A 15168-nucleotide genomic window follows, 5' to 3' on the forward strand; every position below is an offset into this window, starting at 1 on the left:
CCTTATGAAAAGTTAGGATAAGATGGAACAAAATGAAAAACTAGTTATGATCTATAACCTGGTCTTGGTGTGAGCCCTGCAGTTGAAAGAGATGATGTCATCACTTTATCTGATGGTGATGGTTTAGATGGCAATAACGGTACCACAGCTGCAGATGAAAAGAAACAGGATGAGACACTGAATTTTGATCAGCCAAAAATGAAGAAATGAATGATGATAAAAATACCTCTAGTGTCCACTGTTAGCAAGGATGACTGTTCCTCCTCCTCGTCTTGTTCCTCTTCATAGGCTTCATATACTACCACACGAGGTACTTTGGTCTGAAATAAGCATTTGATTTTCTTTGCTTTACAGATATTGTGAAGTGTCTCAAAATGAACAAGCCCTTCATCACTTAGAGGTTTTCTAATATTTTTCCTTCCCATTTACCCTGACTTCAGTGTTAAGAATCAGGATTTTAACCTCACCCGGTTGGTTTACCAGGAAGGTTGTCAATCCTAAACCTGGGAGATATATATATTTTTAGTGGACCTTTACAGAATTTTATTTATAAACTTAAAAATATAGACTACAATTGAGTTTAATTGCTATTCTTAGACTCAATTATTACAGTGTAATTGCATTTTAATAATGTTATGTTTCACACTGTGGCACAAATATTACTGTATTAAACACGGAAATAATAATTCTTGTAACAGTATCAGGAATAAATTATAGCCGCTAGATAACTGCCTGCCTGCAACATCAGAACTCTTACTTGGAACAACCAGCTCCAAGCATACCAAGGTAAAGGAGCTATTACAGTACCTGTCCTGTAGAAAAGTAGGGGGAAAGTTACATCAAGCAACAGAGAAGCATGTATATTTAAAACTTGCTCATTAAAGCCTCCTGAATATTCATACCGGAGCTAATGGTTGAGGAAGATCACCAAGAGTCAGAGGACTTTCTACTGTAGATACTCCAGGTGTCTGTGCTGAAAGTGATTGTCTGTTAACATTGTTGTTCTGAAGTATGTAATGTAAAGAACTTGAAGACACTGAATGGAAAGATGGTCCACTTATGCTTGCACCGTTTCCATTACGGTTGTATATTAAGGTACCATGTTCATCTTCACAAAATTGGTTGACTAATTTGGACTCCAGAGCTGTTTAAAAAAAAGTAAAAAACTCATCATACTGGAAAATTCAATGTATTTTTTGAATTTGGATTATTTATATATGTAAATAATACACGTGTAATCCAGTACTCCTCTGGATTATTTATATGCAGCTAAGAAGATTATTCCAGGCTCTCTGGACTATGGCTTTTATTTGTCATAAATTTGCCAGTGTGTAAATCCTCTACATGGTACAAAATAGAATGTACTCACCTAAAGGTGTTCATCTGAGCTTAGTAACAACCACTAGTTGGTAGTGGGAAAATAGCTGCTTACCTTGCTCATGTGGATAACCCAATGAAAATGGGTTATTTCCCAATGGAAGTGAGTAAGTAGAATTTCCTCCAGTGGGTTTGATTCTAGTTTCCAGTCCAGCAGATTTACAGTGCATGAACACTTACTCAGCTTAGAAAGCTAGTTTAAGCAGCTGTTTTCCTACACTGTAGGTGACATTCCCTGTTGGCATGATAAATCATTGCCCTATAACATGACTCCTTAAAAGAAGAGAATCTGTATATCTAGGTTCCTATTACTTTGCACTTTGTAACTAATCCTGATCAGCATCAAAACAACATATCCACAAAGATAATGCTCCCCCCCCCCGCCTTCTGAGAAGCATCAGATAGAATGCAGAATAAAACTGCAATGAACGCACCTGGAAGGGTATTAAAGTCATCAATGAGATACATGTGTTCTCTGTCTGGATCTGAAGCAATCAGATTTAGTTCACGCACAAACTCGGCCTGTGTTGGATCTGAAGTATTTACAATTCCTATTGCATACATTTCGATGTTTGCTGCATGAGCCTCTCGAACGACAATATCTAGTTTTACAGCTTCTCTCTTGTCTGCTTGGCCGTCTGTTAGCACAATAGCAACTTTTCGCACTCCTGTTCGAGCACCAAAAAATCCTTCCTGGGTTGCTTTACGGATAGCAGTTCCTGTGTAAGTGCCTTCTCCCATGTATTGCATTTTTCTAATTGCTTGCTTAACATCCTGTTGAGTTGTATACTTGTTAAGACCAAATTCTAGCCGAACTTCTAAACTGTATAACACAAGGCCAATTCTGGTAGCATTTCTGCCTACGGTTACTCTGTCTACTAAAGCAGTTACAAAGTCTTTGATAATCTCAAAATTTTCTGGTCCCACACTTTCAGAGCTGTCAATCACAAATATAAGCTCCATAGGAATTTCCTTACATTTAATACCGCAACCTGCAAAGGAAAAATAAAAAAACAGATCATGATGACTTGACTTGGTATCCTTTTGGAAAGAAGAATTTAAATGTAATGAAGAAAAAATAGTATCTGAAATTAAAGATTTCCTGAGTACTTACCACAGATCTCTTTAATTAACTTAATTATATCTTCTCTCTGGTTATAAAAAAAATTAAATATAAAAATATTTTACAATTTGCCTCTTTCAAAAGAGGTATAATATTGACATTACCAAAGATTTTGTTTATAATGAGTATCTGTGTCCTACAGGGACTTACAAAAAATATAACTGTCTAACTTTCAAACCTGACCTTCCAAGCTTGGAATGAGTCCCACATTTTACAATGAACTATTTTATATGGCATATAAGAGTCATTAACTTGACAACACAGTAACACCTCTATCTAAAACAATTAACTACTGTTATTGTAAAGAATGTTTTGTGATGATTTGGTTCTCATTAAAACTTAAAGTCAAAACCCATTCATATTTTAGCATCTGAATAATATGGATATACCTTTTAAATGTATCAGGAGTGGAGAAATAGACCCAACTTCAGGAAGCGTATTGCTTGTAGTGAGCTGGCAGATGACAGAGAGTGCCAACAAAGAATGGAATTGGGATTTGTGAACCCTAGTGTACTTGGTGCACAGTATTACCCAGCTTTCAGCGGCAAAAAAAAAAAGCTGCTGCCTTCAGAGCTGTCTGTTCAGAGAAGTGATAGCTTCCATGACATGCAAACAACATGTTTATCATTATTAGAGCAATCATTTATTATATTTTTTGAAGTGCATGACAGGACTCATTTGGCATTGAGTCAGTCTTTCAAATACAACCTTTTGCTACTGCTGCTCAGCTTCCATCATAAATTTCCATAGTATTTGTATACTCACTGACATGGTTTACTGAATTTGAGTCTAGTGCAGTTCAGGCTTAGCAGAAATATATTTAAGTTTAGAGCATGATAGACCATGACAGGTTTGAAGATCTTTGCTCTTTGGACTCTTAAATACTTTTTAAAAAATTTTCCTGCAGCATGTACACAGCTGAGTCATCTAACACTAACTGTAAAAGAACACATAACAGAAAAATACCTAAAATCACCAGGAACTTTAAATTCCATTTCAGCATAAAGTAGATGAGAAAAAGCCAGAAACCTTTGCGTGGTTTCTTTCTATATTCTTAAGACCACTTCTAGTCAGAAAGCTCTTTCCAAAATAATTAACATAGGATACATTTCATCTGATAGTATCTTGTATAGGTTATATCTTGCCATAATGGGATTTAAATAATGGAGTTTGCTTACTGTTAAGCCTTGCTCTCCCTTTGGTCCAGTTTTGCCCTGTAACAGTGATTGTTAATTAAGCTACTGTAATTAATTAGTAAGATTGTAATTCAGATTATGACTTCACCAATACCATTATTAGAATAATATTTGGCCAGTAAGAACTTTGGCTAGAAAAAGTAGTGTTCTTGTGATACTACCTTGTGCATGCAGCATCTACAACCTCCTAAAGTGGTGAGGTTTTTATGGGAATTGGATGACTTCAAGTTTCCCACTGGATCACTGATTGTAAGTTTACATTAGAAAAGGAGAATCCATGCAAAGCTTTCCTGTCTACCATGTTGTGTTTGTTTCCTTTCTCAAGAGACTGTATACCTGCCTGACACCCTGGGATGATCAGAATTCTGCTTCATCATATGTGAGTCTAATAGGGCAAGTGTCAGGGCAAGAATGGCAATGGTGTTTATGTATCCATACTTAACAGTATGTGAATGTCAGAAGAGCGGGGACCACATTTTGCTTTCCAGCTTTTGGGGACCTGCCCATCAGCCGAAGTTACCATTTTGCCTCCCTTCATCTGTTCATCAGCTTTGAGGGAAAGTCTGAGCTAGTTACCTGGTAGCCATAGAATAGAATTGCATAGTTTTGTCTTAAAACATGGCAATTGTCTTTCACTGCCCTAAGAAAGAAACCACATCTGTGTGAAATGGGGTATTCAGCATGGAAATGTCTTCTTTATGCTTTTAAAGGTTTTCATAGTTTCAGTTTCTTAAGTATTCCAGATTATGTGTAGTTAAATGGCAAGAAAACAAAACCAAACAAACCAGCTTTATTTTTAAGCAGTTTAAGAGAACAGATATAAAAAACCTGAGTTACTCACAGGTTCTCCAGATAAACCAGGGTCACCCACAACACCTTTTTCTCCTTTTTTCCCTTTTTCACCTGTAGCTCCTCGGTCTCCCTTTAAAACCGTGTTGGTAAGCAGATAGAAAGTGTAAGTCAGTTTTTATTGCACCTTTCACATTTCTCTCTAGCTGCCTTTGTTGAATTCACCTTCAGCTTCTGACACGAGTTAGAAATTTTTGTTAGAGATCATTTAAATCAATTGGTATTTGTGAATTTTGTGAGTAACTTGTAGTATTGGCTAAGCATTTTTATGGGAAAAAAATAGCTGAAGCAGTTTGAACAATGAACCATCTCAAACAAGTACATGCAGACAGAGGGGTTTCATGGGATATTGCATCATGCATATTATTATCTGTGTCTGAGAAAAGTAAAATAACAGTAGGGAAATTGAGAAGAAAGGCAAGGATGTAGTTGGAATGAATAGTGGGAATATCACTCCGAGAAATCTTTTGGCCCAGAAAAGGTTTTTGGAATAGCAAACAGATGAATTAGTGCCTCCTGGTTTGATTTTTAGTAGGCTATGGGATTTTGTACAGCCCTTCTGAGCTGATGTAATCACATCCAAAAACTGATTCCAACCCATGTTTCTCTTTTTCTTAACATTGATGTAGTCCCCAAATTTTGCATAGTGGATATGGTAAAAGAAAGGCAGTGATATTAAATCTAATATCTATATTTCTTCTAATTACAGTAGAAGATAAGCCTCATATGATATTAAAATAAGCAACACTCAAAGAGATGCTGCTATAAAATATTAAAACAATCACGTGAATGATGGGTTTCCCCAAAATCGCGATTCCCTTTTCACAAAATTCATATGCCTTCAATAAGAGCTGACTGTAATGAGCATTTTCAGTATGTTGGCTTTGGTCTAGGACATTATCTCTGATTTAGATATCATACCTTCTGTCCCAAAAGTCCGTCTCCAGGGGGGCCTCGTGGTCCTGGCATTCCTTGAATTCCTTGTTCCCCCTAATGATAATCCAGGTAATGATACTAACCCTTTGTAATCATTCATCATGCATTAATTTTAAATGTTCAAAGAGAAAGTGTTTCAAACTGCATTTTAACAAGCGTCTTGAGGCACTTGAGACAATGTAGTAGCTGGCTTATATTTCTCAAATACTTCATCACAATGTCTACTCTAAAGATATATAATATTGAAAAACCACATGGTCATTATTGGTTCTAATTCTTCTATTCCCTCTTTCCATCCCATTTTATTCCTTCTCATTCCCCCTTTCTTATTTCTGTCTTTTGAGTCTGTCTTGTCTGATGTATGCTTTGGGTAAAAGTGCATATTACAGGGAAAAATTAATATGACACATAGATTCAGGATGGAGACTCTTTCTCTACCATAGGTGGTGGATCATATAACTACTTCAGACTGTGTCTGTGGGCATGAGAGTTGGGGAAGAGGAAATGGTATTTTTAATTTTGTAAGGCTATCTTTCACTGATAAAAGATGCCCCTGCTTCCTCCTCCCTCAATACACACACCCTTGGGCTTATTGTTTACAGCCGTAGAGACAGAACATACTTTGTAGGTGCTCATGTTATCCTTCTCGTTTTCTAGTCTGAGGCTCTCGTCTTAGAAGAAACAATATGAAATCTCCTTAACACTCTGATGGTCAGGTTGACCACTCAACACAGGTTAAATATTGAAAACACTGAGTCTTTTTACCTTAATTCCTTGAATACCTTCACCAGGAGGTCCCAAAGAGCCAGGTGGCCCTGGGCGTCCTATGGTTCCCTAGAGAGAAAACCTGCATATGTTAAATAAAATATTCATAATAAAAAAAAAACCACAATAAATTGTTATACCACCATGTAATTTTATGTCCATCCTCTACCAAATTGATGTCTTTCTGTAAGTAGTGAGATTAAGGTTGCTCCAGCTGACAAAGACTCTTTTTATCCTTTTGTGCTGGTTTTGGCTGGGATAGAGTTAATTTTCTTCGCAGTAGCTAGTATGGGGCTATGTTTTGGATTTGTGCTGAAAACAGTGTTGATAATACAGGGGACACAGCTGGGACAGCTGAGCCTAACTGACCAAAGGGATATTCCATACCATATGACATCATGCTCAGCATATAAAGGTGGGGAAGAAGGAAGAAGCGGGGGATGTTTGGAGTGATGGCATTTGTCTTCCCAAGTAACAGTTACATGTGATGGATCCCTGCTTTCCTGGAGATGGCTGAACACCTGCCTGCCAATGGGAAGTGGTGAATGAATTCCTTGTTTTGCTTTGCTTGTGTGCGTGGCTTTTGCTTTACCTATTAAACTGACTTTATCTCAACCCACAAGTTTTACTTTTTTTTTTCTGATTCTCTCCCCCATCCCGCTGGGGGTGGGAAGTGAGCAAGCTGCTGTGTGGTGCTTAGTTGCTGGCTGGGGTTAAACCTTGACATCTTTATCAGATTATTCAAATCTAGCTTATACTTCAAAGGAGTCACTCAGGGCTTAATGCTCATTGGACATGAATCACCTTGCTGATAGAGATATACATTGCATTGAAGGATGGATTGTATTGGTGGGACATTGGGGACTGAATTAAGATTTAAGAGAGGATTGTTGTGTTATTGTTGTGTTATCTTTCATCACCATTAAGCTTACACAGTCAGACCTATAGATGTACATATTAATGTGGCATTGCAAATAAACACTCATTGCTAATTTATAAGCTAGTTTTTAAAAGAACTCTAGAGAAAATGTTTCAGTTCCATATGTTATTCATAGGAAGCAATCCTATACTGCTATTCCAGTATCCCTGCATGAAATTCTCAATTTCCTCATTTGTAAGGATCCTGTGCACATGCCAGTCTTTGGGACTGGCACTGGCTGGGGAAGTGCTTCACCACTGGTTAGCTCTGGACCTAGCCTTCATGCCAACATGAACTGAATCACTGGGACCAATAAGCCACATTGTGCAGATAATACATTATTATGTTGCAAATTCTTTGCATTTGACGTTGTTCAGTTCATTTATATTTACATTCTAAAACAGTTCTTTTGTTTTAATAGTCTTCTAAAGCTGAGCAGTAGGAGCATAAGAGTTTCTAATTTGGGAGGTTTCATAGTGAAAATTTTTTATAGTTACTTCCAGGCCTTTGTCATGGTATATATTATATTTACACTAATAATCCATTTTGCAGGGATAGGTCATCATGTTGGTCATTAGATGATTATTGATTTACTTTGTACAGTAAAAAAGAGGAATTAATTCTAGAAGAAGTCAACAGTATGCCTGTAGCTGTAACAGTAGTATAGGCAAGACACAGTAAGTGCTTGCCAGGCCATTAATTCTGACCAATGCTAGGTCTGAAGAAATTTTTGCTACTCAATTGCAGCTAATGTCTGCAGGAGCTAAATGTTTTGTCACTGATATTCACTGCAAGATTATCACTTTATAATTTATCATATGCAATAGGAAGAAGGCCATGGTTTATGGCTAGTCACCAGAAACATTTTTTATTTTCTACGAAATAAAGACACTGTATTCCTTAGTTATCTTATTTGTTGGCTTAGTTGTTTCTAGTGAAGAGTGAAGACAGAAAACATGTAGATGTGTATGCACGATCACACATTTTTAGACTAACTTTTTTTTTCCTTCTTTTTTAGAAAATAGACAGTAGGAGACATAATTGTTTAAATGGCTTACTTTTGGTCCTGGCAGGCCTTCTCCTGGGGGACCTGGGAGACCAATTGGTCCTCTACTACCGGGATCACCCTGAAAGTTGATACTTTAAAAAATAAGTAGTGAATACCAAAGTTTAATTTATCTCTAGAATTCCCAGCATCTGTTGTATTCAGATGGGAAAAAGAGAGGAAGATTATTGAACAGCACAGCGCAAGTCTAAACAATGCTAACCCATGTATACTGCAGGCAGGACAAGAAAGTTATTGGGGATAAACAGTGGCTAGTGGTCTATACATATTCAAGACATGTACAGTCAATTACACAATAGTTACACAGGAATTACAATTCACATATGATAAAATGAACTCCAGGTTCCCCAAACAAACAAAAAAAAATGTTTTTGCTTGCTGTCTGTCAATTGAATCAGACTCTATGTTCGCATTGGCACTGTTCTAGCTTTTTTCCAATCAGTGCTTTCAGACAGCTAGGGGTTTGTGGTAAGTGGAAAAAAGATGGACATCCTTTTAAGGGACATTAAACATATTTAAATAGCTGCAGTCAATCCTTCAATTGCCTGTATAATTCCAGTAATCCTGCAATCAGCATCAGGATGAGTTCTGAAGTGAAGCTTGAAGATCTTCTATGGGATTTACCTTTATTTACTGACAAGTAAGTTAAAGCTGGATTAAAGAGTTATTCTGACTGTGACCTATGGGTAGGAATTATATCTGCATGGAGTACACACATGCATTTACTTTTCTAGAAGTTAAGGTCTGTACCTTAGGTCCTGGTAGTCCAACTCCATCTGGGCCTTGTTCACCAGGAATCCCAGGAAGGCCTGGCAAGCCCTGAAATTATATGTGCAGACAGAATATTAATTTAATTGATGACTACATGCTTTTGTTAACATTAATATGGTAGTATCTTGAATATATTGTCTCTTAGTGGGATCACTGTGGTCTACAGTTGGTTAAATTATACTCTGATAAGCCAGAAGTGGGGTCAGTGGCATTTGCATGTGTGTTGTATGTCATGCAGGAGGCTTGCATGTGTTTGAAGACAGAGGAGTCAGATCCAGAGAAGCAGGTGGGGAAGCAGTTCTGCATGGGATTGCACAAAAATATCAGAAAGTATTATAAATTAAATTCCAATTTCCATTTTGACATTCATTAATTTTTATTCCTGACTGTGGCAATTGCATGCACTTATATGGTTGTCTTTAGCACAGATAAATGCTAGTGTATCACCAAACTCCCTGACTCCAGCCAGCAATCTTCCTGGGACTTCCTCACTGCACAGGCATGTAACTGCCAGGGCTGGTGGAGCACACTATTGAGCAGACTAGTATGTAAAGCCAGTGCTGCATACATGTGCAAGGAAGGGAGAGGTAGCAGCCTTTTCTCTTTGTATCCTTTTTACAGGGATTGGTCATATCTACCAGTAAAGACCTCTGTAAAGGGCTGTGAAGTAGATCAACCAATTCTTTGCCACACCTTCAACAACCTGATGAACAGAACTGAGGATGGTTTGCTTTTCTGGCTCTTTGGACAGTAGTTGTTTTTTTAGTGGTTCTGGAAGATACTGTTGCCCTGAGTTCACACCCATGTGTATGGACACAGCTGCTTAGCTGGGCTGTATTCTGTTTGAGAATAAATTTTGTATGATTGGGCAGAAGAGAGTATCCTACATAAAGATATTGAGGGAACTGCTTGAAAAATCAGTGATAGTACAGAAAAAAAAAAAACGCCCCACTTGGAATATGTTACATTGTATAATCCGGAGGAGTGGAGGACATGGAAGGTCTTGGACTATTTCAGAGGTTTCTTTTTCCTTCTATGCTGAAATGCCTTTCCACAGTTGAGGAGCCTTTATAGGCTTTTAGACCAGCAAATCTTTCCTACCATGTCAGCTAATCACATTGGTGTAGCACCTATTTGTTCCAAATTCACATTAAAAAAATTGTCTATAAACTTACAGGTGGGCCGGGATAACCATCTCCTTTTGGCCCAAAGGGCCCGGGGGGTCCTGGAAGACCTCGGTCACCCTGATGAAGGCAGGAAAAACAGCTGAGGTGAATGCCAATACAATTGCTAGCAGGAAATTTTCCATGAAAGTGAAACTTTATTGGCAAATATACTGTAAGTTGATTTTATTTGTCTACCTGCTAATGTATTTTACTATGTGAATGATTGTTGTAGGTTATTAATCCTGGACTAAAACTGGGATATGCAATAGTGCTGAGGATTTACAGGACCTTTCACTTCTAAGTCACTAATTTGAATCTTTTTCAAGAGCTCTGTCTGTTGTCATTTGTGTCCTACATATAATAAGGAATGACTTCAGTTGCATTCCCCATATTTTTATCATGATTACTATTATTCCAGCTTCAGGGGAACAAGCCCGAATTGACAGACAGCCAAAAGTCTACCATGGGAACTGAGTTACTCAGTGGCTACTTTACACAATTGTTATAATTGAAGATAGATAAACTGCTGCAGAGCATTGGGAAAACTGTATAGCTTCTGCACATGCTGTATGTTTGTGTGGTAAGACAAAGGATGTAGGGCAGGGGACAATAGTGGTTTGTGTGGCCAATTTAAAAATGTTATCTATCACAAGGTTCCTGTCTGTTTTTGTTGTTCCAGAATTGTATTTTCCTATAATGCTGTGAAACCTCAATAGAGCTATTGATTATAACAGGAGCTTCCTATCAGAGATGTACAATTAAGCTCCTTTCATGGATCCAGGTAGCTGGAGTATCTCAGGGACAGATTTACCAGGGAAACCAAGAGGACTTTAACCCTCCCAGCCATACTGGATGGTGCAGTGAGTTGCTCAGTTACAACTGGATGGATGATCAAGATTGTGTTTGTCCCTGTAGCTACCAAAATATTGGCATGCATAACAGTGGCACGCAAAGGCCCATGCAAAAATAATTTAAAAAAATGAGACTGTGAAAGGTTTTACCCTGTACAGCTTAGTGCAGATGTGTGTCTGAGAGTGAAGCAACAGCAAAACCACTAATACTGACAAAGCAAAAAGTGAAGAACATAGTCACAGAAACATGCAGTGTTATCCAATTGAAAGAGCTTTGGGGGCTCAAGGCTGAGGGAGAGAGACTTGCAACTCTGAGCAAAGGACCCATTTCCTGTTGGTTGATTCCTGTTGGATTCCCAGAAATAGGACAACATACAGTTCTCTGAATTAACTGCACTGTACCAGAAAAGTGTGTGATTTCATCATCATCATCTCTTCTGGGTGAAAATAAATTTAAGGATCTTGAAAACCACTAACTGATCAAAAAGGGATAGAGATTGTTACATGTTTCTCATGCTTCTGTTACTGTGTTGACTTCACTCAAGGAACAAGAGATAAGGGCTATACTCAAAAGTACTGTCAAATTCACTAAGTAAAAAAAACAGAGGGGGGGATCCAGTTTATTTTGAGAAACACAGGTTCATATGTCCCAAGTTTCTTGGTGTTCAGACAAAATCAGCCCTGGAATGAAGAGTGGCTTACAAAGGTTGAATCTAGGTAATACTGAGGCAATACTAGAGAAGTGCTGGAGAGAAACTCTTAGAGATTAGCTACTTGGTCATGTTCTTCTTCCACTACTTAAGGCATCTCTTCTCACATTGCCAGTTTGGCCCATGTCCTGAGATTTTTTGGAGTCTGTGGATTACCCTGTGTCAAAATTAGGAATGAAGCAAAGGAGACTGGCTGAGAAAAATTAACTGTGCTTGACAGGTAGGCTGGTGTAAGCACATAAATCAGGTATTCTCTCTGTATTCGCTCCTCAGTAATTAAAACCAGTCATTTTTCTCCTGGTTTTCTGCCATGTGAAAGCTCATGGTTCACGGAGTCTGGATGATTGACCATCCATGGTTTTCTGGCTCTGCAAATCCTTACACTCTGCCAGTTGTACATGTATGTTGTACGACATACACGTTAAGAACTGTGGATCACTTGGCCATCCTAGGCGATTTGCTGTTGCTTCACTGAAGTCCTGCCTTATTTTACAGTTCTATCAGAAATTAGTTTACCAATTTAGGAGCTACCTTTGCCCCAGGAAGCCCAAAACCTGGTTCTCCAATTGGTCCAGGAAGGCCAGGTAATCCCATGTCACCCTGCAATGAAGAAAGTATATACTCTAGTTATATATTTTGTTAAACAGCAATCACAGACTGGTTTTGGATTTCTCTTATACAAATTTATATGTATCAAACGTAACAGCTACTTTTATTTATTGCTATTACATGCATTAAACACCAAAAGCAGAAGAAAGAAAAGTATGTTGATATCCAAGGTTATCCAAAGGAAAGAAATGAACATAGGTAGGCCACACCTCAAGCTGGCATACAGTTAACAGCAGGGCATGGTGGTAACTAGACTGGATACAAACCATAACTCTGTTCATAGGAAACAAGTTCTACTTGACCTCATAAGGCTGAAATTATTTACATGAATAATAGCATGGTCTACTTTACAGTTTTCATCCTGTGTTTATAAGCACTAGGAGCTGGAGCATGGATGTTACCTTTGGTCCAGGTACAGCTCTTCCTGGAGGGCCTGGCATTCCAAGACGTCCTGGTGCACCAGGCTCTCCCTGCAGTGAAGGAAGGAGAGCAAGAACGATGGATTTTTCTGAAAGTGAGCATGAGCATCTCATAGAGAAGACATTTATGCAACTATTTATAATATACCATTAAAATTCTAATAGAATTTCTAATATTCTATTCTATGAGGAGTGAAACGTAACTGAAGAACTGATAAAAAGCATAGTTCTGATTTCGCAATGGAAATGAGGTTCTTCTGCATCAGTGAACAAGTATATCTTATTAGAAATCCCTTTCTTAGTGTATTTGAGACTTGGTCCAGCACATCCAGCACTCAAGGCTTCCTGCCCAGCTGTGTAGGTACTGAAAACATGTATATTTTTCTGTTAGAGTAGATTTTTTAAAATAGTCCTTTCAGCATACTTTTTTACCCCTTTTCATTTTTCCTCTTGTGGGAAAATACACACTCTTGTGTGTATAAATAGCAAAAGACATAATACGAAACTGGAGGAGAAACCTGGAGTCGCCCTTCTGTCACTTACAGTGAGTACTGAGTATTTGACTAGAAACTCCAAATCCATAAAAGAGTAACAGTCATGAGTCAGTATAAGGGAGAATAAAGTCTTGCCACATATGTGTATGCCACACACCATGCTATCTTCCCAAATATTTCAGCATAAAAATACCACTATTAGTGTCCCTTAACTTTTTCCAAACTGACAGGGAGGCAATATGGTAAATGCAAAGTTTTTTTAAAAATGCTTCTAGATGTCTATAGGGATCATGGTGTGTCTTGCTAAGAGAAACCTTAGCTGAACTTTTTTTAAAAAATTATTTTGTAAGAAGCAAGTTCATTCCAGGACAGTTGTTTCTGAGATCTAGAACAAAGCACATCTGGGGGGGGGGGGGGGGGGCGCTATTTTACACACATAATATGGTAGTAAACCTACTTTAGCTCCAGCAGGTCCAGGCACTCCTGTTGGTCCTGTTAATCCACGTATTCCTCTCTGACCTTGATCTCCCTACAAAAATGGTGAAGACTTGTCACACATACCAAATAATATTAAGACCAAATAATATTAAGAATGTGTTAACTGAAATTAATTGTAAATATCAGTGAAAGATAGTGAAGTTCTGTTTCATAGCTGGTGCACATGAGCTGTTCCTATTGCTTTCATTGGCAAGTCAGTCAATTCAGCTCAGTAATTGTCCAGTTTTGGATTTGTACAGTTAAAACTGTGTAGATTTCATCTGAAATTAAATTAACCAACTAACCAGTGAATACTGTGAAAAAAATAAGAACTAAAAGGAGTCAAAGACTGCATCCTTGCAGCTGAAAAATCAAGTTAAGTAATTACGTGAAAAAAGATACTAAGAAAAATAATCAAAACAGGAAAAGATAATTCACTCAAAGGTATTTTTTTATTCAAAGGCAAATAGGGCCAATTGATTGACCACAATGCCCTCTCTGATTGATCAGCTTATACTTTCAGGCAGAAAAAGCTAAGAATAGATAGTGTAAAGTTTGTAAAAGGATAATTGCTATTTAAGCATATTATTAGGCTGTAATTATTACAACAAAAATGAAACAGCTATGAGTCCAGAATCATTCTGAAAAAGTTCCAATACAGTAATTAATTTTATTGCTGCATCTTGTCATCTGCATGTATTCCCTACCAAAGGAATCTGAAAACAGCTGGATGCCTTGATTTTCCTTCCTACATTGCTTTTTAGCCCTTCAGCTTCTTGCACTTGTGATATTTAATATTTTTATTTCTCTTCTATTGTGACATTTAATCTCTGTATGTCCTGTCCAATGTCTCGGACAACTGTTCCAGCAATTTCCAGTGTCTTTATTTCACAGGATACAGTTGCTGATATGAGAAACTGGAATTACTTCTCCATTTCTGAATCAGTACAGAAGACAAGTACAAGAGCCAGAACCTAAAAGATGGACCCAATTATTCCTGCTAAGAGAAGTAGTATTCCCAGTTAGCTCCTTGTGAACTTCTTGGACCAGATACTACCACAGGTACTGGAAATTGTGAGCCACTGAAATGTTGTGCTGTCATTTAAAAAAAAAAAACCAAACCAACTATGTAAAAGATGTCCTGGGTGGTCTTTTATTAACTTTGCTGTTTAAAAAGTTGTTGGTTTAGGCTGAGGCTGAGATAAACTCTGCAGTTAACCACTTCTAGAAGCACTTATTAACCTATTCCTTGAGGTATATTTTTTCGTTACTTACAATAGACCAAAAAAGAGAAGGCTTTGACAAACCTGTTCCTGGAACATTACAATTTTGAATGTCACCTTTAGTAAGAAATTCTCACCTTTTCCCCCTGTATTCCAATCCCTGGAGCACCTTCAGGACCTCTAAGACCAGGTAACCCTGGTTCACCCTTGAATAGAA

At 37.8% G+C, this 15168-nt stretch overlaps 1 protein-coding gene across 1 annotated transcript in view; it reads right to left on the reverse strand.

The window, feature by feature from the left end:
- Positions 1–15168, reverse strand: part of LOC142031694 (uncharacterized) — a 38528-nt gene that overhangs the window by 3310 nt on the left and 20050 nt on the right. The window contains exons 19-34 of the mRNA XM_075029388.1: positions 15089–15157; positions 13709–13780; positions 12740–12808; positions 12261–12329; positions 10178–10246; positions 8982–9050; positions 8224–8292; positions 6247–6315; positions 5467–5535; positions 4538–4618; positions 3679–3714; positions 2492–2528; positions 1812–2369; positions 903–1144; positions 227–320; positions 59–148 (exon numbers count right to left, since the gene is read on the reverse strand). Of these exons, the coding sequence (XP_074885489.1) occupies positions 59–148; positions 227–320; positions 903–1144; positions 1812–2369; positions 2492–2528; positions 3679–3714; positions 4538–4618; positions 5467–5535; positions 6247–6315; positions 8224–8292; positions 8982–9050; positions 10178–10246; positions 12261–12329; positions 12740–12808; positions 13709–13780; positions 15089–15157 (1762 nt within the window). The remainder of the gene's footprint in view (positions 1–58; positions 149–226; positions 321–902; positions 1145–1811; positions 2370–2491; positions 2529–3678; positions 3715–4537; positions 4619–5466; positions 5536–6246; positions 6316–8223; positions 8293–8981; positions 9051–10177; positions 10247–12260; positions 12330–12739; positions 12809–13708; positions 13781–15088; positions 15158–15168) is intronic.

The sequence above is a fragment of the Buteo buteo genome, chromosome 5 (genome assembly GCF_964188355.1).
Source record: "Buteo buteo chromosome 5, bButBut1.hap1.1, whole genome shotgun sequence".
In the NCBI taxonomy this organism is placed as follows: domain Eukaryota; kingdom Metazoa; phylum Chordata; class Aves; order Accipitriformes; family Accipitridae; genus Buteo; species Buteo buteo.